Source organism: Anoplolepis gracilipes, chromosome 12 (assembly GCF_047496725.1).
Source record: "Anoplolepis gracilipes chromosome 12, ASM4749672v1, whole genome shotgun sequence".
Classification (NCBI taxonomy): Eukaryota; Metazoa; Arthropoda; class Insecta; order Hymenoptera; family Formicidae; genus Anoplolepis; species Anoplolepis gracilipes.
Window position 1 is genome coordinate 1,023,076 of NC_132981.1, and position 23,783 is coordinate 1,046,858.

At 32.6% G+C, this 23,783-nt stretch overlaps 1 protein-coding gene across 4 annotated transcripts in view; it reads right to left on the reverse strand.

The window, feature by feature from the left end:
- Positions 1–470: 470 nt before the first annotated feature.
- The window catches only part of Rols (zinc-RING finger and ankyrin repeat domain-containing protein rolling pebbles), a 50,133-nt gene continuing 26,820 nt past the window's right edge, over positions 471–23,783 (reverse strand). For 2 of the 4 annotated variants that reach the window (XM_072903204.1, XM_072903206.1), the window contains 15 exons: positions 11,869–12,245; positions 10,033–10,153; positions 9,797–9,940; positions 9,514–9,654; positions 6,827–7,423; positions 6,416–6,750; positions 6,057–6,335; positions 5,470–5,913; positions 5,115–5,321; positions 4,469–4,735; positions 4,099–4,394; positions 3,578–4,029; positions 3,174–3,475; positions 2,667–3,086; positions 471–2,559 (listed from right to left, as the gene is read on the reverse strand). In XM_072903204.1, the coding sequence (XP_072759305.1) occupies positions 2,263–2,559; positions 2,667–3,086; positions 3,174–3,475; positions 3,578–4,029; positions 4,099–4,394; positions 4,469–4,735; positions 5,115–5,321; positions 5,470–5,913; positions 6,057–6,335; positions 6,416–6,750; positions 6,827–7,423; positions 9,514–9,654; positions 9,797–9,940; positions 10,033–10,153; positions 11,869–12,245 (4,679 nt within the window). In that variant the 3' untranslated portion in view covers positions 471–2,262. The remainder of the gene's footprint in view (positions 2,560–2,666; positions 3,087–3,173; positions 3,476–3,577; positions 4,030–4,098; positions 4,395–4,468; positions 4,736–5,114; positions 5,322–5,469; positions 5,914–6,056; positions 6,336–6,415; positions 6,751–6,826; positions 7,424–9,513; positions 9,655–9,796; positions 9,941–10,032; positions 10,154–11,868; positions 12,246–23,783) is intronic. The other 2 variants (XM_072903205.1, XM_072903207.1) reach the window with 2 other exon arrangements.

The window sequence follows — 23,783 nt, forward strand, 5'->3', positions numbered from 1 at the left end:
TATATTTGATCTCTCTCTCTCTCTCTCTCCTCTCTCCTCTCTCCTCTCTCCTCTCTCCACTCTCCACTCTCCTCTCTCCACTCTCCTCTGTCCTCTCTCTTCTCTCCTCTCTCTCTTTCTCTCTCCCTCTCGCGCTGAGTGAAAACGTGTGAAACATCGCTCCATAAAAGTGCTAACTTTTAAATGGTTAAATAAGCAGGGAGAGTGATCAAAAGTTATTAAAATCATATAGTTGCATAGATCGGCATTAACCATGAGTGTTATTTAGCCGGGATGTGTTAATTTGTGAGTGCAAGAGCTACATTTTTCTGCCTGAGGTATTAAATATATATATATATATATATATATATATATATATATATATATTTATATATATATTTATATATATATTTATATATATACATTATTTATATATATATATTTAAAACCATGTAATCATTTCGTTAAAATATGTTGGTATAAAAATAAACAGAGCCATCTCAATAAAAAGTTAATTTATTTGACACCATTGTTCATTATATGACGGAGTCAATAACATTTGATATAGCTGTTTTTCAAATTGGTCAAAAAGCTCGCGATTTTTCCGCGACACCTTATATACGCTTGGCAAGATGTAAATATTATAAATATTGCTGCGAGGTGTTAATAATATCGGATTTTTCTCATCTCCCCTCCTGGAGTGAAAATAGTCTGTGACTATTCTATGATTGGAAAATTTGAAATTATTGTATATGATTTATAATTATATATAAACGCATTTCACGTTCATTAACGAGAATGTTGCACTACAATATATATATTTTTCCTTTTTATAATTATATTATATAAAATACTGATATCAAAAAAGCACAAGTTAAATAACTTATTTAAATTAGAATGACACTCCATAAGGCCAATTATGTTAGTGTATTATACTGGTATAATACACACACGTGATTATATGTATATATACAGTAAAACCCCGTATAGAGAGCATATGATATTCATAACACAATAGATAAATTTCAAATTTTGTGAAAAATTTTGTTTGTTTTTTTTTATAATAAAGAACATATTTTAAATTTTGTACAATTCATCAACATTGTATAATGCAGGATATATGCATTATACGAGGGTCTACTATATATATTTTTATTCGATAATAATCGAATAAAAATTATACAATATTTCACTCCAAATCATACAATGCATCTTAAAATATTTAAGCTCGGATCATAATAGATCGCGTCGGACATCTTTTATGCGTTTACAATTAATATTGAAACAAACAACATTTTAGTAATTGTTTGCCAGCTACATAAATACCAAAAATCCTACATTGATAGTAATAATTAACAATGTCAACATATATCATCGATTGATGTATTACAATTTGTTTCTAATAAAATAATGATAAATAATTTTATGTTGGCAATTTGATCGACAAATTTTGCCGAACAATGCTATTAAATCGGCACGGTTGTGTTACAACAATTTTCTCATAAGCTCTAGAAATACTTTTACTTGGCAAGATCCGCAGATACTGTAAGAATACTGAAGAAAAAATTTTTCCAAGTTCGATTTACAGGATAACGCGCAATTCGTAGTAATAATTAACAATGTAATATAGAGCTCAATCATCGTAGAAGATGCATTCAAAACTGGCTTTCAAGTGCACAATTGTATTTTGTGCATTAAATATAATATAAATATATCCGTTATGAGATTGTAAAATATTGATAATTTAAAAGTAAGTTACAAATGAGAGAAATTCGCGCATAAATTGTTTTACACTTATATCTTCAATTATATTACCGGTTAAAAAAGAGAAGTTCTTTCTCTCTCTTTTTCTAATACATATGACGTAAATTTGATCAAGCTTTTGTTGAATTTTCTGAGCAACGCTAGAGATTAAATACTTAATAATAAGTTATTCGAATGTATATAGTGAAAGCCGCACGTCAAGAGCGCTATCGTGTCAGAGATACGTATTTATGATACAGAAACATCTTAATATTAAAGATGTAGTTTTTTTTAATTTTCACAATAAATTGTCGTTGCTAACACTCGATAAGCACAGACGCAAAGTAATAGACCTCGCATTTAGGTCTTTAGGAAAGTTTGAACTTGAATAAAGCTTATTTGAAACAGTTTCTTTAAATACGGCCGTAAAAATTGTATTATAGATTATGACAAGCGTAAATTATTGTTATTACTGTTGCGCTTGTGAATCGAATCGATTTGTATAGACTTAACTTATTCGAGTATCTTAATCAAATAATGTTATAACTCTGTGAGAGTATCTACTGACGCTCGAAGGCGAGATCTGACGTTATAATCTTCGTGCCCTTTGTTGGTTCCATCGATCCGAGAGACGATCTCGTCTTTTAAGGCTACGAGTACTCTACGATCTTGTCTGTTGTGAGCCGGCGCGTTTTGAAGAGCTTCCTGAATGTCTGACAAAGCATCCTCGAACAAGCCTAAATCCACGCGAGCCTTAGCTCTGGCATAGAACGCTTCGTAAGAAACGGAACGGACGCCGAGGGCTTCGTTGGCGAGTTCGATAGCTTCAACACATTCCTGTGGAAAAAACGCATTACAATATGAAACCAAGAGAGAATAAATTTGTTAAAATTTGGATGATATTCAAGTCTAATTAATATCAAAAAATCTTGTATTATACTGACGTTCATCTTGCGCTTGCATCGGCTGAGATTTAGAAGGAAATTTAAGCGGAGCTGTGTAAAGGTTTGGAGTTGCAGCATCATGTGTCCTTGTTCCTGTCCCTGGCAATCTTCCTCTGGCGAGGCTGGAAATTTTCTAAGAGCATATGCGTATCGATGCGACGCTTCCTTCAATCTGTTTTTCCGATACAAGACATTGCCGTCTTCTAAAAGCTTATTCAGTAGGATTATTAAAACGTCCGGTTTTCCCGCCGCCATAGCCCACGTGGCTGGACCCAGTTTAGCGCCACGACGCAAAAAACATTGGACTACCGGTATATTGCGACATCCGATAGCACGATCCAGAGGTCGCATGCCGTGAAGATCGACGTGTTCCACCGCGGCTCCTTTCTCAAGTAACAGCTGTACCAGTTTTGGATTACCCTATATGTATAATTTTGTGAATATCAGAGACATTTCATGAGCAAAATAATAAAAATTTTACATGTATAAATAAATAAAGTAGATTACTTGAAATGCAGCCAAATCCAAAGGAGTTCTACCAGTGTTGTCGTTCGTACTAACATTGGCGCCGCGATCGAGCAACATCTGTACGACAGTTACGCGTCCTCTAACGCAAGCCCAACCGAGCGCGGTAAGTCCTTCCTTGTCTCTCGTTTCTAAAATTGATCCTTTATCAAGAAACAGTTCGATAAGATTGGTGTAGCCTTCGGACGCGGCTAACATTAACGCAGTGCGACCAGCGGGATCGCGTTGTTCCAGAAGCGAAACAGCTTCGTCCGATATTGCGTACGTGCTGATGGATAAATCTCCTGGAAAATAATTCAACAATTGTAAAGCTAATCTTTTTAGTCGCGAGTACAATTTGATGATTTTAATCATAAGTTATACCGTAAGAAAAAAAAGAAACAAACCTTGCAAAAGCCGCTCAGCAGTACCCCAATGTCCTTCCTTAGCGGCGAGCATTAAAGGGGAGAGGCCTTTCGCGTTTACGACTGTAGGATTAGCACCGCGGGCCAAAAGCGCGGAAACCGTTGCGGTCGAGCCATTCGCGGCGGCGATCGTTAGAGCGGTCTCGCCTATTAACGTATCGGGGCGATCCACAATCACCTCAGCCATGTCTAAAAGATACTCTACGACAGCTTCGTGACCTTGCGAAGCGGCCGCGACGACTGCTTGCTGAGCGGCTTCCTCTCTGCCTATTTCCGAAGCACCGCTTTCCAGTTTATTCTCGCTGCCTGGCAGGACCCAGTCGCAAGCAAGAAGATACCCAACCACGGACAATCTTCCGTGCCTCGCCGCATGCACCAGTGGACATTGACCAGCCATGTCCGCGTGTCCTAACAAGGCTCCAGCGGCAGCCAATCTATCAAGTACATAACAATAAGTAACTGGATTGTTTTAAGGACCTAATATAAATACAAAGCTCTACTACCTTCTGACAACGTCGCAGTGTCCTCTGGCAGCTGCCAGCGATAACGCGGTACAGCCTTGGCTATTAGTCAGTTCGACATCAGCACCGAATTCAAGAAGAAGAGATACCATCTCGACGAAACCCTCATGCGCGAACATGCATAAAACCGGTGCGTTACCCAAATATTCGGTGATGTGGTTCGGCGATGCGCCCGCCAGCAGGAGCAACCGAGACACTTTCACATTTGGACTATAGATGTTTCGAAGCGTGCATAACGCCGAGGAGATGCATTCAGTCGACAGAGTCAGCCAAATAGCCTACAGATGAATAAAGCTTGGTTAAGCTTCTAAGTATGTTACATTACACGCATGTGTTAATTGTATATACCTACTTGTAAATCGCGCGAAGGCCAGCACGGAGCTACGCCTCTATAAACGTGCGCCTTCAACACGTGATGACCCAATTCCAAGGCTTTGTCACCGTCTAACGGCGCTTGAAGGCGAGATAGTCTGAATGCTATTGCTGCGTGCCCGAGTCTGTAGTCACACAGGAACTTTGTTGATTCCCCCTCGTCTCTTCTCATTAACCATTCTCTGAACGACGGATGGAAGAACATGTAGGTATCGTCTAAACGTTTCACAAGGAAACCGGAGAGCATCTGATAAAAGAAAAATATTGTTACATTAACTAGGCGGGCCGACATACATTGTGAGAGCTTGTTAGTGTTTACTTTATACTACTCTACACAGTCCAAAAATACAAATAACTGTTAGGTCACATGTCAACAATAACAAGTGCAAGAATATATAGCAACTAGTAATAAAATAATAATTATTATTTTATTTGTTTTAAATATATTTTTAATATCTAATTTTTTAATATTTTTATTATTAGATTACTTACATAACTTACATAATTTCGACATCGACAGAAAGACAGAAAAAAGAGAGGGAAAGTAGACTTATATAATCACATATTGGTTAAAAAAATAAAACGTATAGATATTATAATATATCTATCATTCAAAATATACTTGCCTTGAATCTTTGTAAAAAGTCTTCCCATGAGATAAAACGATCTACATTTAGAGAATTTACAGAATAAAAAATTTCAGGTAAAGTCAGTGGATTCAGAGCTGCCAAACAGACAGCCAGAAGAGGTTGCACTTTGTCAAACGAGGCTACCGTAGGAAATCTCAAGTTAAAATGCAACTGGAAGATCTGTGCGAGAGAGACTGGTAATACCTGAAAAAAATAAAATATCATTATACATACATACATACACTTTATTCTTTTTTTTTTCGAGATATATTTTTATAATATTATAATCAAGAAAACAATAATTTGTATAAATTGCGATTATGATTATAAGATCTTCTTATGTTATATTTACTTTATAGCTGGCAGATTTGGCGACTAAATGGCCGCTTTCGATCAGATCGAGCGACAGTTTAGCGAAAAGGAAGCTGCCTTTAGCTAGCGCAAGCAGATGAGAGACGAATCTCGTCTGATTCGCACTAGACGATGATTCCGCCTTGCCATTCACTGACGCAGTCACGTTCGTCTGTATGGAAGGACTCTGCGCGAGTCTGTAACCGACGTAATCGGACAGGTCTTTCGCGATACTATTACCAATCACGTCATTTGCAGTCTTGTCTAATGAAATCCTCGTGTATGGCAGTTGCTTCGCACAATCCAACAATTGGGTCCTGACTGTGCAAACAATCTTTAACCAACTAGGAATGTTAGGTGCATGCCTCGTCAAGAAAGAAGCTATAGTATCGCCTCTATCTGGTCTGTGATACTCCGCTTCACAAACGGCGTCGATTAATATTACCTAAAAATAAGATATATTGAACGACGTTTATGACATAATCTAATGTAATGTTTTATTTAACTATACTGTATGTTCATATCAATAACAAAGAGACAATTGCAGTTTTAAAATGATGATATATTGGTGACTAGCGGTTTACCTACCATATTTGAGACTGGTAGTCTATTGGCTTTCTTCAAGGTCGAGAGTGGTTCAATAATACCTCTCGAAAGCGCAAGATCCGGATCAACGGTGCACTCCCTTTGTGATAGCGAGCCCTGAAGGTGAGGTTCGGACAACAGATATTCCCTATACGAGATCAATTGAGGAGCCTGGCAGAGTTGTGCAGCTAACGAGTGAATTAAATCCGGCACTAGACAGGTACTATTGTTGTCGGCTTGGCAAAAGTGATACGCCACAACATGCGAAGCTAATTCGCGAACCTGTAATATGAAGTAATCGTAATTTGTACCTTTCCTATAAAGGTAAAAAATTAAAAAAAACGTCCATAAATGCTCCTCACCTTTTCGTTGGTATGTCGAATATTTACTTGAAGAGTCGTGTTACTATTCTGTCTTTCCTTCTCGTCGCATTCTTCACTTACTTCCGAAGATATTCCCAGCTGTTCCCTCCTTCTCCCAAAACAACTGTGTTCTACTAACTGCAGTACGAGAGCGGTTTTTCCTGTGCCTGGCGATCCAGAGATCAAAATGCCGGGACTAGAGCCATTGATCACAGATTCCAATTCGTGTAACAGCCATTGTCGTCCAGCGAAGAGCGGATCCTCTTCTAGTAACGGTACTTCAAAGAACAATGGCTTTAGGGTCAACTGCGCCGCGTGATGTTGAATGAAACGTACTGGAATTTTAACACGTATGGATCTTTACATTACTTGCCATTTAAATATTTATATATATAAAGAACTAATTATTACGTTTAGCATCTGCCGGACCCTTAACGTTGCCGACTCTTGCTGATCTTCGGGCACAAGATCGTCTGTTCCTCAGCTGGCCAAGTTCGTCGGTTTGACTCGTTTGCGCGGCATTAGCGGAATGCCTTCTGGACGCGACGGGACTCGAGCCACTACCGTTGGACAAACCAGAGACGGACACCGACATGGACATAGACATCGATGTGGACGCGGATAATGACGTGGAGATGGACGCCAAACTACCTGCGCTGTCGCAGTCTCTGGACTTAACCTTTCCTTTGGCCTTGACTTTCGGTTTGACAGGGCATCGCAATGCCACTGCGGCCTCCGCTTCGCTCGAGGTACCCGTCAATGTCGAGACCGGACTCGTGTTCGTCGAGGCTAATGTTTGCGCCTCGAAGCTGGTCAAACTGCTGAAGGAGGCTGCTGAGCTGTCATGTCCCTGAGCTGCCGGAACTCGCGAGGAGGGACACGCGCCCGATTCCACGCTCGCGTTCGCTCGACTTGATCCCAACAGCAGGCCCAGTCTCATGTATAGATCCGACTGCGACGATTTCCTGGTTTTCGAAGATAGGGGTTTCACGCAACCGCCCTCGTCATCTACAAAATAAAAGAAGTTTGTTGGGAACACTATTGGTATAAAATCCTAATTGATCCCAATCTACAAATCCAGATAATGTTGATCCAAGGCAAATGCTTCGTATTCAAAAATCAATAATCACACTCTACTCAAGCACATTTAGGCAGACCTATCATTGTTCAAAATTCATTTCAAATTCGAATTGATGTAAGTTACAGTTGTGATTGTTTGTGTAATGCTGCACGGCAATTACATTCATAAACATTTCGTTATATTGAATTTTATTCTTTGCGTTTGCCTAAATGTATCGTTGTGATTTAATACAATGAGCACGCTGCAAAACATAAAAGAAACGAATGCTATTATACATCCAGGCATTTCAAATACGCGATAACACAAATATAAAGAGTGCTTTGAAAATATCGTACAGCCTGTCAAATTATTATTCAATTATTATTCAACAATCTTTAATTTTCTACTTTTCGGTTAAGAAAAATTGTAATTTACCATTGGAAAAAGTAGAGGAACTTTGACATTGGATTTTAAATCTATACGTATACGAAAATCTGATTTAACTTGAAAATTAATTATAAAAATAGGAAATGCGAGGATACATTTACAGAGGATATTATTATTGATTGAATCTCAACTAAAAGAGTCATACGAATTGGGATACTGACAAAAGCAATTGTAATTAAAAAAATAACAAACTGTACGTGTATCATGCTTCTAAAGTGAAACGCTGTGAGAGATGTTATCACGGAAAGGAAATATTTACGCGAGCGAACACTTCGTGCCGCGTGAGAAACTCACGTGTGATAGTTCTTAAGGACCTGTCTATTCTAACAGTATGAAAAATTGATAACTTTTAGAAATTTTTTTAAAGAATATTAGAAATTAATCTTTTTAGTGCTTTACATGCTTTTTATTTATATTTAAACAATACGTCAGTATTGTAAATATTAGATATTTAGCTTTTTATATTTAATATTAGCCTTTACGTACAGTGTGTTCGAAAATGTATAAATTGACCGTGTAACATGCTTCTTATATTATCTGAAATGAAAAAAAATTCAGTCTAGTTTTATACTGTAGCATATTTATAAAATACTGAATCTAATTTTATTAGAGAAAATTTAAAAATAATAATGTCATCTCAAGTTAGATATTTCAATATATAAAAAGAGAGGCAGAAAGAGAGAGAGAGAGAGAGAGAGAGAGAGAGAGAGAGAGAGAGAGAGAGAGAGAGAGAGAGAGAGAGAGAAGACTAGGGAAGAAAACAACGGATGTCCTTAAGATGTAAAATTCAAAATTTTTAAATTACAAACACGCGAAAAATATAATAAACAAATAATAATAATACATAAATTAACAAATTACAATAAATACAAACGTTTTAGTCCCAATCTAGACTCTGTTCTGTAATAAAAAATTTAAAAAAAAACAGTCACGAAGATAAAAAAAATAATTATAAAAAATAAATAAAAAATTTCATATATAATTAATAATTTATATATTATTTATAATATATATATATATATATATATATATATATTTATTTATTTATTTTTTTACATCTTAAGAACAATGCATTGTTTATTCTTTTAGTCCTTTAAATATTTTGTTTATTTTTTTATTCTTTTTTATGTAATATATTTTAATTTTGTTGAAATTTATTTCTTAACACTTAAAAAAATATTAATTTTTTAAAATTCTAATAATTAAATTCAGCTTCCCACAAAAAGTATTCTCTTTTATTTAAAAAAAAATTAATTATTCAGTCCATTAATTTTCAAGATCACACTTTCCGTCACATCAATTTTGAAAACAATGTTTTAAAAAAATGCATGTCAAGTCTTGTAAACCTGTTTCAAGAGGCGCACGTCATATTATATAAAATTTTAATCCGTCAATTTTGTGAAATTTTTCAATTAACGTTAAAAGACATATTCCTTAAATATCATATTTTCAGGAAGTGTAAAAAAATCAATTTTTTGATCTTCTAAAATAGACTAAGTCCTTAAGGTTCTCCCGCATTCATTCGCAAAGTCCAAGCATCTCGAAAGTGTTTCAACAACAATACACATGAAATTCGAAAAAGTCTCCCTGCCTGCAACTTTGGCCGACGAGCCGATAAGTTGATTCAGCCCGTCGCTAGCCGTGCCTTGACTGCTGCTCCACAGAGACTTGATCTTTCCCAAGACAACCCCGGGCCATTTCACTTTTCCCTCCAAAGATGAGGTCATCCAAACTGCATGCGCAAGTATGGATTTTTAAATAAAATTTATAAGGATATTCCACGCGACTTCAGTCGCTAAATTTTCTCTTCGAGTAACCGTGACACATGTGAATTTATATTTTATTTAAAAAAAAGAAATAATTCTATAACGTACCTGATAAGGCGGAAGGATTGTCATTGGCGGTTGGTTCGGGCGAGGATGCTGTACGTCTCGAGGATCTCTGGGCGGCGAAGGAGCTTCTAAGCACTTTCGGGTTGAGGAAAAATCTTTTACGTTGATTCGGTGGCGTAGGGCAACCTACACACATCGATTTTACACATCGATTGTTCTTAATAGTAAATATCTCAAACACATATAAAATAGATTTTAGATTATATATCTCAATGTACCTTGTGTCGTTTCAGGTTTTTGTTGACTTTGAGACATAGAAGGATCTAGAAGCTCCGAAGGTTTGCTCCTCGAATTCTTCGCCATCGCTACTGCCGAGAGGTTTTCTACCCCGACCCGCTGCTGAAAATAAAGTAATAAATGATTGACAAGATTGGCAACTCATATATATAGCATATGATAAGCGAAAAAATAATGAAACTTATTGTTTTTTGTAGCATCACTTCTTTCTAAATAAATATTATACATCAGACAATATTTTTTCAATTATATGCAGATTAACCAACGAAAATATATATGACGGACTTTATATTTAAAAATTAAATATATATTAGAAAAATATTAGGAAAAGAATAAACATTTTGTAAATTGTTTTATTGTTTCTTTTAAATATCTGTTCAAAATCTGATTGTGAGTAAAACTGGTTCTTTGATCGGTTTGAAATTAATTTTTATGTTTATCTCGAGTATAATACAAAATTGCACATTAGTATTTATCAACAAAATTGATAAAAAAATATAAAGAGATAGGTCAAATTTTATATATTAATATATATTAAAGGATATATTGATATATAATCCAATATATGTATGTATATATATGTATATATTATTGAAACTCACATACAAAATTTGTATTAAATTTCAATTTAAATTATTTATCAAACCGTTTAAAATATTTATCTAAAACTGCAGCAAAACAGGATTAAAAGTCACTTCACTCAAACTCTGAATAATTTAATCGCAGCTTAACTTACAAGACAATCGACAGCAGAATTTAAAAATTTGTATTATATTATGTACAAAAATATACGTTTATGTTGATTGCCTTATAAGTTGATCAATGATTAAATTAACCAGAATTCAAATGAAATGGCCTTAAAAATTCAAATATTTCTGTGTTTATTCATAACAATTTTAAATATTATTTATTTCTTGCAAGAAATATTCACGTACAAAAGTCTTCTGTCATTAATTAAAAAATTATTAATTACAAATATTTTTTCATAAAAATATTGATACTTTGTAATATTTTCATTATCACACCATTAACACACTTTAATAATAAAAATTATTTGTTTAACATTCCAGACAATACGAATTAAAACGTATATTAATATCAATTTTTCTATGTTTTTTTACTGTTATTATACATTTCATCCATCTTTAAAAGTTATCATAAATATGTTTAAAACATTTTTGTACAAACTTTGATAAAGATAAAAGTATAATGTTTCACTTGATAGATAATAGACAATATTATAAATAAATGAAATATTCCTGAAACAACATTTTAGGAAGCAAAAAAATTTTTTGTTGTTGTAGATTATATCTCCAACTTATTTGAGGCTGCTTAAGGGGATACCGAAGTACGGATCGAATTCTAACTTAACAAAACAATATATTTACTTAATATAAAAGTTGCAATTTATACACATATACATAAAATAAAACAGATTTTCCCCTCTCAGAATTGCATAAAAGAATATTTGTGAACTTTTAGAAATGAGCTTAGAAGCCTAGAAAAAAATATTTCTTTGAAAACAAATGTTATGCAGCACAACATTTATTTTTAAAGGAATACTTTTTTTCTAGGCTTCTAAGCTCATTTCTAAAAGTTCACAAATATTCTTTCATGCAATTCTGAGAAGGGGAAAACCTATTTTATTTTATATATATAAATTGCAACTTTTATATTAAGTAAATATATTGTTTTGTTAGGTTAGAACTCGGTCGGTACTTCGGTATCCCCTTAATTTAATAATACATATACGTCATAAAAGAGCAGCGAAGCTATCATGTTATGTTTCCTTTCTATCATCGTAACAATAGACTTACATGCATAACCCGCGAGGGAAGATTAGCCCTCGTGGTGATTTTGGTGCGTGGTAGCCTAGGGCTGCCGCAGAGAGAATTCACCGTCGATGACTCATCGAGCCAACCGTCTGTGGGCGCGAAAACGGACAGCGGAGCCGTGGAAGCGAACTCGTCCCTAAGAGTCGGTTCCTCCAGTCCGTCATCGTTGTTGAGATCGTAGCCGTGCAAGCAGAGCGGACAGGCCTCGCTGCGAAACAAGCAGGAGTAGCAACGCTCATGACCGCAGGAATCGATCAGACGACGTTTCTTGCCCTTGTCGAACGGCATCTCGCAGGACGGACACGTAGATCCGCCCAGCATCCCCGTCGACTCTACCAACGCTCGTATCTGTGCCAAATCTGCAAACGAGTGTACGATCGTTTTACATTCTCTCATCTTGATTATTAACCCAAAAATTATACGATTCAACGCGAGTTCTATCGAAATGTCTTTGTGAATTCAGGAAAAAAGATGAACTAAATGGAATATAACCATTTACTAGAGCAAAATGTAATAGGAAGTTCAAAATTTTATTTGAGACAAACTTACGTGTTAGTAATCAGTCCCTTCCAGTTTTCCTTATAGTTCTTAATTTTTTGAGATAGAATCTTAACAAATTCTGATACAAATTAGTGTCAAATTTCATATCATTTAACACTTTTTAATTTGAACATAGTAAAACATTTTAGATCGGTTTTGAAGGACATGGTCTCAAGACTCTTACATTCAAAAAAGAAATGACAATAAATATCTTTGCTTGCAAGAAGTGTTAAACGATATGGAGTTTGACACTAATTTATTTCAGAATGTGTTAAGATTTTATCCCAAAAGATTAAGGACTGTAAGAAGGAAGAATGAGAGAAAGCATATTGTGTTGCAATTTTCTCTGGATCTCTAAATGATTATTTTCTACCCTGTATGAAGAAAGCGCAAGAGAGGTGTATAAGAGAAACAAAAATATCTTCCGCGAATCGAATCGAATTGAGTCAGTGTGCCACTTTATGAGACCGCTGGTCGTATAACAGTAGGCCCATCTGTCATCGTGAACAACCCGTTCGGTATTCTGGAGAGACACGGTTTGCGTCGTGTCGAATCAACGACGGCGCTCGTTCATCACTAATAAATTGAATAAAATGCGAATCAGAGACGCCATATACATACTTTGAAGCATTCTAGAAAGTAAAGTCAAAAGGGGATCTCGCGCTCTTCTCGCGATCGCGTTTAGTCTTGTGAGTCCTACTAGTATTTTTCTGCATATTTTGATCCAATTATCTGTCCCTTAGCTAATAGAAATGCATGTTGGCAAAAATTCTTCAGACGAAAAAAAATGTGCGTAAAACACAAATACAAATATTTAATGTTCATCTGTGCCTGCAAATCTCTCCCTGCAAACAGAGATCACAAAGTGCGGCGAACAGGGAAACGGGAAGAGAGAAGGAAGTCGCACGACCCCTTCGTGCCGGTAACTCGGCGAGGCAGGTGCAACTACGCAGTCCGGGTTACCGTAAGCTGGGTCAACGCACTTGAGTCTGGTGCAGAGACCCCGCTTCCACATGTAAACTCGCGCATCGGTGTCGTTTTCTCCGGACTGGCGCGCTTCACTGACTCATATCGCGTCTCCAATCGTGTTTCGTGTTTAGACCAGTCGAGCGTTGATAGACGCCAATTGATGTCTATCAGATACGATATCACTGGACAGATATCTGATATATTCCAGTTTACTTTTTAGAAAAACGGAAAACATGGAATTTTCAGGAATTTCTTTTATATCTGGAAAAATCAAAGAATTTTCATAGAATTTTATATTGGGACTCGGGAAATTCTTTTAAAAATCTTATCTTTGATTATTTTACTCTTATATTATAAACAGTCGACAATCTATCGATAACCAAGTTGTGAAGTGTGTGTTTAATATATATATATATATTACTTTTTAACAAAATATTGAAAATATACACAATCTTCGTTATAATTTTTTAATAAAAAAAATAAAAATATTATGCAAAAAGTAAAAAATGTTTATCTTACGAAACTATTTATTCTTTTCAGTATATTTGCAAATCTAACACTTCAAACTTAAGTGATTGTGTTTTTTCTTTGTATGACTAAAAAGCATTAGAAAAAATGCATATAGTAAAAAATTATTTTAGAAAATTGTAAGATCAAACATCTGCAAAATATTCTCTTTACTTGGAATTTTGAATAAGAACACCTGCGATAATTTTTTTACAAAATTTTGAGTAGATATCTCTCTATTCGCGTTCTGCAACATCGCTAATTACACTTGACTTTTCTTGTTTCGTATACATACTTGTATAAAGAAAATATGTTAAAAACTGCCCTCTTGTTTAAGCGCCATGAAAATTTGAAAATCCCGAAAATTTAATATAAAGATTTATATCCATAGACATACTTATTATTAATAGAAAATGCTCTCTTCGTCAAATTGTATTAAAGGGCCCTTTTCTTCCATATAAAAAAAGTAATTATTGTACGATCATTTTTTTTATTAGTTATAAGCGTTCAAAGTCAATGGCTCGATTTTGGTTTAATAATGAATATCTCGGCGAAAAAATCATGGAACACTCGTTAAAAAAAGAAATTAAAGCTAAATAAAGCTCTGCTCTTTAACATCCAATTAATAAAATCATGTTAGGATTGTTTTTAATTCGGTATTTTTGGGCAAACTTTTGAAAAATTTGTTTAATTGACAGACTTCGCTTTCTTACAATGTAATTTTGTAACAAATAGAAAGAATTGAAATTAAAGATTACAAAAGTAATAAACTTTAAGCTTTGAAACGCTTTTTTTATTAATCTTATTCCGATTATTCTTAAGGAAGTTGCAACTACTTGAAAATTGGCCTTTTTTATATAAAAGTAAGTGGCTCTTTAATTTTTTTTGCATAATAATTGCCCCTGTAGAACATATAATTTAATCTTAAAATCGTAAATGTAATCTTATCAAATTATTAACTTTACACCAAACTAACATTACTATTTTATTGTACATTATACCACAAACATTTTATAACGATGTGCCATCATAAATTCTTTTTAGACACTCGAAGAAAAAAAAATCTATTTGATCGCAGCATGATTTGAGCGATTAAATCTATTATTCCATTGTTCGTTATTAGAGTCGATTATTTATTTTATCTTTTCAATCGTGCTAATGAATTGTTGCTGAAATTAAATTAAGATTAAAAGATTAAGGTAAAGCATCGTATAGAATTTTATTCTTAAAAAAATCAAATCTCTAAAGAGAACCGGTGATCTTATTGCCTTCTTAAATCGTGTATAGAGAAAGTCGTTTCCTTTCAGTATTGGTGTGTTATTGTTAAGTGGATCGATCCTTTGTGCTGGCGCCGGTGAAACACGATATCACGATGCGGCATCAACAATTTTGCAACGGCAACTTTGTGCAAATATATTTAACACAGACAGTGTTACAGACTTTCCGTATCAAAAATGTTATACGTTTTCAAGAATAATATTTTTTGCAAAAAAAAGAAAAAAATTTTGTTGAAAAAAACCAGCATTAAAAATACATTCGAATTCATTTGTTCGATTCGTTCCTGGCGATCGATATACGACGTGTCCAGCCGGCTGATATCGACTGGAGCAAGAACGGGGAACGGGGGCGATTAAAGCCTGTTCGCCAAGTGAGAGAATCAAGCGGAACGACATCCACACCGTGGCCACCTGCTGCTCGACCAGATTCCCCGTCTCCGTTTCCGTCCTCCTCGCTCCGTCTTTCTGACTCTCTCTTTTTCTATCTCTCTGACTCTCTCACACTGCTAAAAAGTGGAGTCGGGCCTGCGTTCTCGTAAATTGGGTCCCACAGAAAACCTGACCCGAATCAGTGCCCAGACTCACTGCCGGAAGCCACTATTTCTTTCTCCTTCGCCAGAAGTGATTACTAGCAATTGCAACGTAACTTTGAAATTCGTGTCACGTTTTCTTCTCTGTATCCGTTCATCTCTATCAATTTAATGTAATATTATATGATTTAAGGGGATACCGAAGAGCACATTTGTTTTTAAAGGAATACCTTTTTTCTAGGCTTCTAAGCTCATTTCTAAAAGTTCACAAATATTCTTTCATGCAATTCTGAGAAGGGGAAAATCTATTTTATTTTATGTATATAAATTGCAACTTTTATATTAAGTAAATATATTGTTTTGTTAGGTTAGAACTCGATCAGTCTTCGGTATCCCCTTAAATCATTGATATATTATATTATAGTATAATATGACTTAATATTATTATATATTTAATTGTAAATATAATTTATATAAGCATTATAGTTATAATTTAATCATTATATTTAATGTTATAGTATGATATGACTTACTTATTATAATCATTAAATAATTGTTCATTCAATAATGGTATAAGTATTATATGTAACTTCTATTTTGTTAATATATTATATTATAGTTTTGTCTTGTTCTTGCTCAATATTCCAATACTTTCGAATCAAGTATATATCGAGACTTTCATAATATAATACATAATTATAAGCCTGAAATTGCAAAGAATACGTCTAAATATTATGTATTTATTATCTTAATTATTAGGTCAATTAATACGCAGCTTTGTTCTAAAATGTAAAGAATATATATAGATCTTTTATATATTTCATTATCTCATTTCTTTTTGAATTGGGGATACGCCTTTATATTATGAAACTCCCGATACATATGTCTTTGATATTTGGTAGTATTCGAAAAAATGACAAGACTGTCAAGATACATGTTGAAAAAACCAGACACCTTCGATAGATCTCGTACAGTGATAACTGAAAACAGTAGGGGACGCGAACCGAAGAACAGCAGTTTCGGTTTCGACGAGTCACGTGTATTAATCATTATTTGGTGCGTCCAGAAGAGTGAGAGAAAGTTACTCCATCCAGATACTCGCCTACAGTACTGTCGTATTTAAAATCGATGCCTTTGATATACCGGGAGGCTACGAAATTTTATACCCGATCACGACATTGTAATATTTCTCGCAAATAAATTATAAGTGAAGACTATAATACTATAATAACAAGTCATATATATATATATATATATATATATATATATATATATATATATATATATATATATTATATTATTTAATATTGTATAATATATAATATTATACATAAGTATTATGTGACTTCTGTTATTAATATATATTATATTATATTATAGTTTATATATATTTTAATATTATATTATATTATAGTTTATATATATTTTAATATTATATTATATTATAGTTTTTTTACTACTATACTTTTTTACTCACTATACAGTTAAAGTTTTATATATATATATATATATAATTATTATTATTATTATTATAAGCAATTCTCCTATTTATATGAATTTCTATCTTAAACATCAGTCCAAAATATTTATATTACATTGATGGCGATAAACAGTGGACAGAAGGAAATATTATGATCAATGTTAACAATCAAATGTATACAAAAAGCAAACTACGTCATAATGACTATCAATTATTATAAATTTTAATTGGTATTTATTTTAATTACACGAAAGTGTTGGTAATACTTAAAAAAAATATAAAGAAATTAATGATATCTTAAATCTATCATTTCAACAGACTAATACGTATCAGATTTTGCAATATTTTCTTTAAATCATACGTATAAATCGTATGTATAAATTATTATAGAAACAAATTTGCTGTTTGAAATATTTTTGTAAAAAAACAGATTTCCATATTTTTTGCCATATTATATTTTAATAAAATCATTATCAGCGTTTAGTTTGTAGAATTATTTAACTTGATGCCAGACATCAATTAAATTAGAACATATTTACCAGCTTCTACGAAATAACGAAGTTAACCGGTGACGTCATCTCTGATAAAGCATATTAGATAACTCGAGGAATCTTGTGGATCTCACGCTTCATGATAGATTAAATAATAGAAAGACTCGCGCTTATCACTCAAACGCATTCTTCAAACGATTTCAAAATATGGCGCAACGTGACTTTGTTCTGGTAATTATTATATTTCACAACGCGAGGAAATTTTTTTACTTTATTTACGCGTAAGACTGTTATTAATCTTTTTTTAACATTTGTATGTGCAAATCTACTTCGAGTAACACGAGCAGTATCCACAGATTCTCGATCTCGCCTGCTACCTCTGCATATGTATGCGTATAACATGGCCTTCGAAAGCTCTTCGAGTTATACGTACATATCGCAAGTATTAATTTAGATAAGAGTGTTGTGTTATACACGGACCTGTCTTAACTCAAATGCAATTCCTAGATAAATATATTTCGTAACTAATACAAGATACAAAAAGACCTGTCGCTCTCAGATTGAAAGAAGTCGCTATCGTAATAATTGCGTTTGATTTGAAAGGAAAGAGAGGAAGAAATATCTTTATTATATTTTTCAAATTTTCTTTATCATATTTTTATACTTTAGGGTTAATACACATGTATATACAATGTACAGGTAAAAGTGTAGAAACCCTGAAAAATCTCGAAAAATATAAGTTTTACAGAAAAATATTTCACACAAAAGTTGTATGGTTTTGAGGGACATAAAATGTTATTGATTTGACTTTAAATAGTCGCTTAAAGGTTACGTGAAGGTCATCTTCAATTATTTAAATGAAACACCCTTTTAATTGTAAAGTATATTCTTGTAGCTTACCTCGAGAACTTTCTAAAACACTATAAAACTTCTATTTGTTAAGTTGTTCTCATTCTCACGTTTTAATATAAAATATGAAATAAATGAAAAAAATGAATAGATCTTACCTTAGATTCTTTTTCTGTAAAACTTATATTTTTCGAAATTTTTGAGGATTTCATACTTTTTCCCTTATCCTGTATATATTCCAACGTTTAATTTTTTTAATTTTTTATTTAAATAATAATTATATGTTTTATCTTATTATACAGTTTTAGAATATTCTTCTGTAAGTAAGCGAAGTATTTGTCCAATTATAATTAAACATAGATCTTTAATAGGATTTTTAATTAGTTCATTACAGATAATTAATTTAATCGATGCGTTAATACGTGTTAATTGAAGTTGCAATTTAATATTATATATATATATATATAATATATTTCAAAGTCAGAGAGAAAAAGTTTCTAAACAAAACTTCGTACATGTATATAAAATTATCTTCCTTTTATAAGTAATCACATAGACCTATTAAAATCATAAAGATTAATTTATATAGATTAATAAATAAAAATTTGTATAGATAAAAATTTTTTGGATTAATAATCATTCACATTTCGTGTATTTTCTGTGTTGGCAGCTTGTAAAATTTTTCCTTATCTCTTTTTTTGTCTATTCAGTCATGTTTTTTTGGAGCAATGGATTTTATTCAAGTGTCAGGTCATCTATGAATGAAATGATACCGAAGCTTTCGCTGTGCGGCGTAACCGCAGCGTATATTTCCCGTTTGCGAGCAGGTTGAACACGTTTAATGATTTACATAAGGGTGCGGTTGGTAAACCAGACAATTTCGGATTTTATGACAAGATCATAGATTTGTTTTTCGAAAGCGGCAATGCTTATCAGTTGTTAAATCCTGCCTTGATAATATCGTCTTGATAAACAAACGCGACGTCGACTCTGAGTCACTTCTACGAAGAGACAGAGTGAGTACATATAAATAATATTTTTATTTCAATTTATAAATATGACCAAGCGTACAATATGGGACCGTCATTACTCTTGTCGCAGAAATTGAGAAATGTCATTATGCAGCCAAATCTGATCGTGCCCCACTTTCCCCTCGACGATTCATACGATTCCCACGTCAAATACATTTAAGGGCCCACTATTTTACAGGGTAAAAAATCGATTTTTTTAAATATTTTCCGAAAGTTTGAGTGACGTCTAAAGAATATATCTTTCAAATTTCGTTTAAAAAATTGATAACAAAAATTGACAGAATAATAAGACTTTGAATAAAATAACGCGTAAGTATTAAAATAAATCTTCAAAACTTTAAACGTGTTTTTCTTAAAACACTGTTTTTAAAGTGATGTGACGTATATTTTAAAACCTAATGGAGCAAATAACTTCAATTTTATTTTTAATGAAAGAAAACTTTTTTTCAAGAATATAAAATCTCGTAAAATCTACATATACAGAATTTAAAAAATTAATATAATTAATATTTTTCTGATCTTCAAGAAATAAATTTTAGTCTATTAGATATTTCAAAATTGAAATATTTAATTTTAAAGTAACACTATATTGTTATTTTTTTTATTGTTTTCTAAATTAATTATGTTCAATCTCATAAATATCCCGGAGAATAAAACTAGACTGAATTTATTCCTTTAACATAATTATACGAAGCAATAAGTTATTGAATTAAGCACGAATTATTGAACATGCTAAGTGCAGAAACTCGTAGTAAACAAAAAAAAAGTTAAATCCAAAATTTAAAAATACTGACATACTGTTTAAACATCACACATATGTTAAAAAAATCTTAATATTAAAAAAAAATCCTAAAATTATTAATTTTTCATACTGCTAGAATAAACTAAGTCTAAATAAAAAAGAGAACAAGATATTTTATGAATAATTTGTATAATAATTGTATAATAATAATAATAATAATAATAATAATTTGTCTCTATTAATATCAATAAAAAGAGAGAAATTGCTTTTGTGAATATATTAATTATTAAAATCTTTGGGGTGAACGTGTCAGATCAATTAAACGTCACTCTATTTTAGAATGAATTATGCCGATTCCGATGTAATTCTTTGGCAATTAATAAGTTATATGTTACGAGTCAGAAATTGTTATGCAAATAAATCACACATACCAATCAATTGTGCATGCTTAAAAAAGTTTTAGATATTTCGAAAAAGATCAAAGGAATGACCGACACGAAGACAAGTCAAAAAGAGAATTTAAATTGTTAAAGAGTTGATACTCTTTTTGTGTATCGGCTATTGTTGGCCAAGTATATTTTTGGAGTTAAGAAAGAAAAGTCAATCGAATACTTTGCATACTTGCTGAAAAAAAAACTCAGAAAAATCGTATAGTTCTTTCTGACGAAAATTTTATCTCCATTTTTCATACATAATTTACTATTTACATATTTATTGCACTTAAATAGCTTAATTTGCAAAAATATTCACGTTATGTAATACGATGTGTATTATTGCATAAAAAGAGAAAAAAATATTTTTCTCTCATCAATTCTTACTCAGAGCTAAAAAAAAATAAAGTTTTTGACGTAACGACAAAATGAGTCATATAGCTAACGTCGCGTGAGATCACCGCGTGTGTACTTCCTTCAATGCCTATTTCGCAATTTTATATATATGTATAGGATGCATTCACGGATCGCGCCAGAATCCCTTTTCTAAGAAAAAGGAAAAAGAGAAAAAAATAAGTGGCATCAGCCATAAAGAAGTAATTTGGATATCTTTGTACGACCGGATATTTTTTTCACGTTTCGTGCTGGCGCCTGGAATGACAGGTTGCGAAACACCCTCCATCCTTTCCGTTCTTTATTTGCATCCTGCCAATACCGGCTCGCGTAAACAGGTGTACTACTTGCGCATTTCGCACACAGAGATGCGTTTACACGATGAATGCAGAATTATAAGTGCGAGTCATGTTGAGTTCGTTAGAGCGAATTCAGGTCTCTTTTTTCGTGAAGCCGCGTCGTTTCTTTTCACGAGACCCACCTCTCGAAAGAGCTACTTCAACTGACCCACTTATTGACGCGATAGTATATTAAAATAAAGAATATATCTCTCTAAAAACAGATATATATACATATATATATATATATATATATATATATATATATATATGTATTTTTTTTCTTTTCATAAATAAAGAGCAAGATATGTATTGTAATATAAATCACATGTGTGTATGTGTGTGTGTGTGGGAGGGAGATGTAATGATAATTATATATAAAGTTCATGCATTGTGATATAATCAGATGTGTATTTATATATAATTATATATAAAATTTAAGGACATTCGATGATAGATAGATGAACGCATTTTAAGTGCAGGTGACAGGGAAAGTTAGACATTGCATCCAGGGCAAGGTGCGTGTTACAGGTGTGCATATTTCGCAACGATGTATTACAGGTTGTCATGAAGTATTAGCGGATATAAGCCTCCTGTGGCTTTTCATGCTCAACAAATACATGTTTGAATTCAGCGTGAGAAAGATTTATTTACAGTTTCATGAAAATATATTTATTTTATATATATGACTTATACAATAAATCTATGATTTCTACCTTTTGTTATATTTTTATATCAATTTTTATTATTTAGCTATAACGTGTTTAATTCTGGCATTATTAATATATTAATAGAATATTAATTTTTTTTCAAATATTAGTTATTTTACTATATATTTTAATAGATGTAGATAATTATATCACAATTATTTAAACAGCAAAAACAATATAATAATTGACTTGTATAATAAATATTTTCTCGCGATATTCGTTAAATAATAAGAAAATGAAATGTTATATAAAATATCAAATGTTCATACGTATCTGAGATATATAATTGCGATACGGCTGATATTTTTGTTTATCTCTTCTTTTTGTCCTACCATTTAGGTTTTAGAAATTATAAATATTATTTATTTATTACAAATATTATAATCGAAGGAAAATATCAAACATTTGTAAGAAATGGTATCAAAGGAATATTGATGATAAATTGAAAGCTCATTAAATCTGAAGAGGCTTTTCTTGATTGAATTATAGTTAATTCCATTTTCTTATGATAGTAACGGTGCCTTATCTACAACTTGACCATCGACACACGTAGCTTCGGATGATTCAATATAACTAAATATAACAAACTATCGAGATTAATGCGTTTTCTTTTTCTACAAATTGATTTTTTATGTTAATTACATACCAAATTTGATAAAGCATAAGACATTATTAACATATGATACATGAATCATATATCAGTCGATACTTCCAATGGTTAATCATGTATGCGAATAATCTTTTTTCTCTCTTTGAGTTAAAGCACTGTTTCAATTAATTTCTTTCTATAATAATATATAATAATAATGGTTTATTTTACGCAACATTAATTTTTGAATCCTTTCCATATTTTTTTCAAGTCCATGGATTTTTAATGCAACAGATGAATTTACTTTCTTATTCTTAGGCTGCATATTTAATTTTGCACATCCTTTGATTCACAGATCCTGTCTTAAAATTCCTTTTTTTTTCGAAATCAAGCTAAGATCGATTTGGCTGATTCTCATCAATCGTGTTTGCAATAAACAAAATTCAACTCTCTTACGTCCAAAATATAATTGGTGATAGATAGACGACGTTTTCGAAATAATGCATTTCATGGTAACCAGTTATTCAGATCTGCACGCATGTACACTTGAACGGAAGTTCGTCGTTCCACTCCGTAGAGTCAACTACCCAGACAGTGTCTTTAGTAAAATAGTATACAGCAACACTCATCAGATTCCCACCTTTGATTCACACCACCTTTATCTAACACCAACGAAACTCTGTGTCGTTCAGTTGAAGATTACTGTTATTCCTCTAGAAGACCAACGATGCTGAACTAACGCCGACAACTGATCATTTTAGAATGTATGAGCCTCGACATTTCCGTATGCCGTTCTTATCGAAGCATATTGAAGAAAAATAAATATTTCTTGACGAATTTTAAACAAATAGAAAATTATCGAGTTAGCTTGATTAGTAAGTTAACGTAATTCATCAATCAATGTTACATCTATATGTTTATGTCGCTTTTTCATTAAAGCTCAGCATAATATTTTTCGTATTCTTTCCTAAAAAGAGCTTTAAAAATTTTTTTCTCTGTCAATTTATCATATGTCAAATC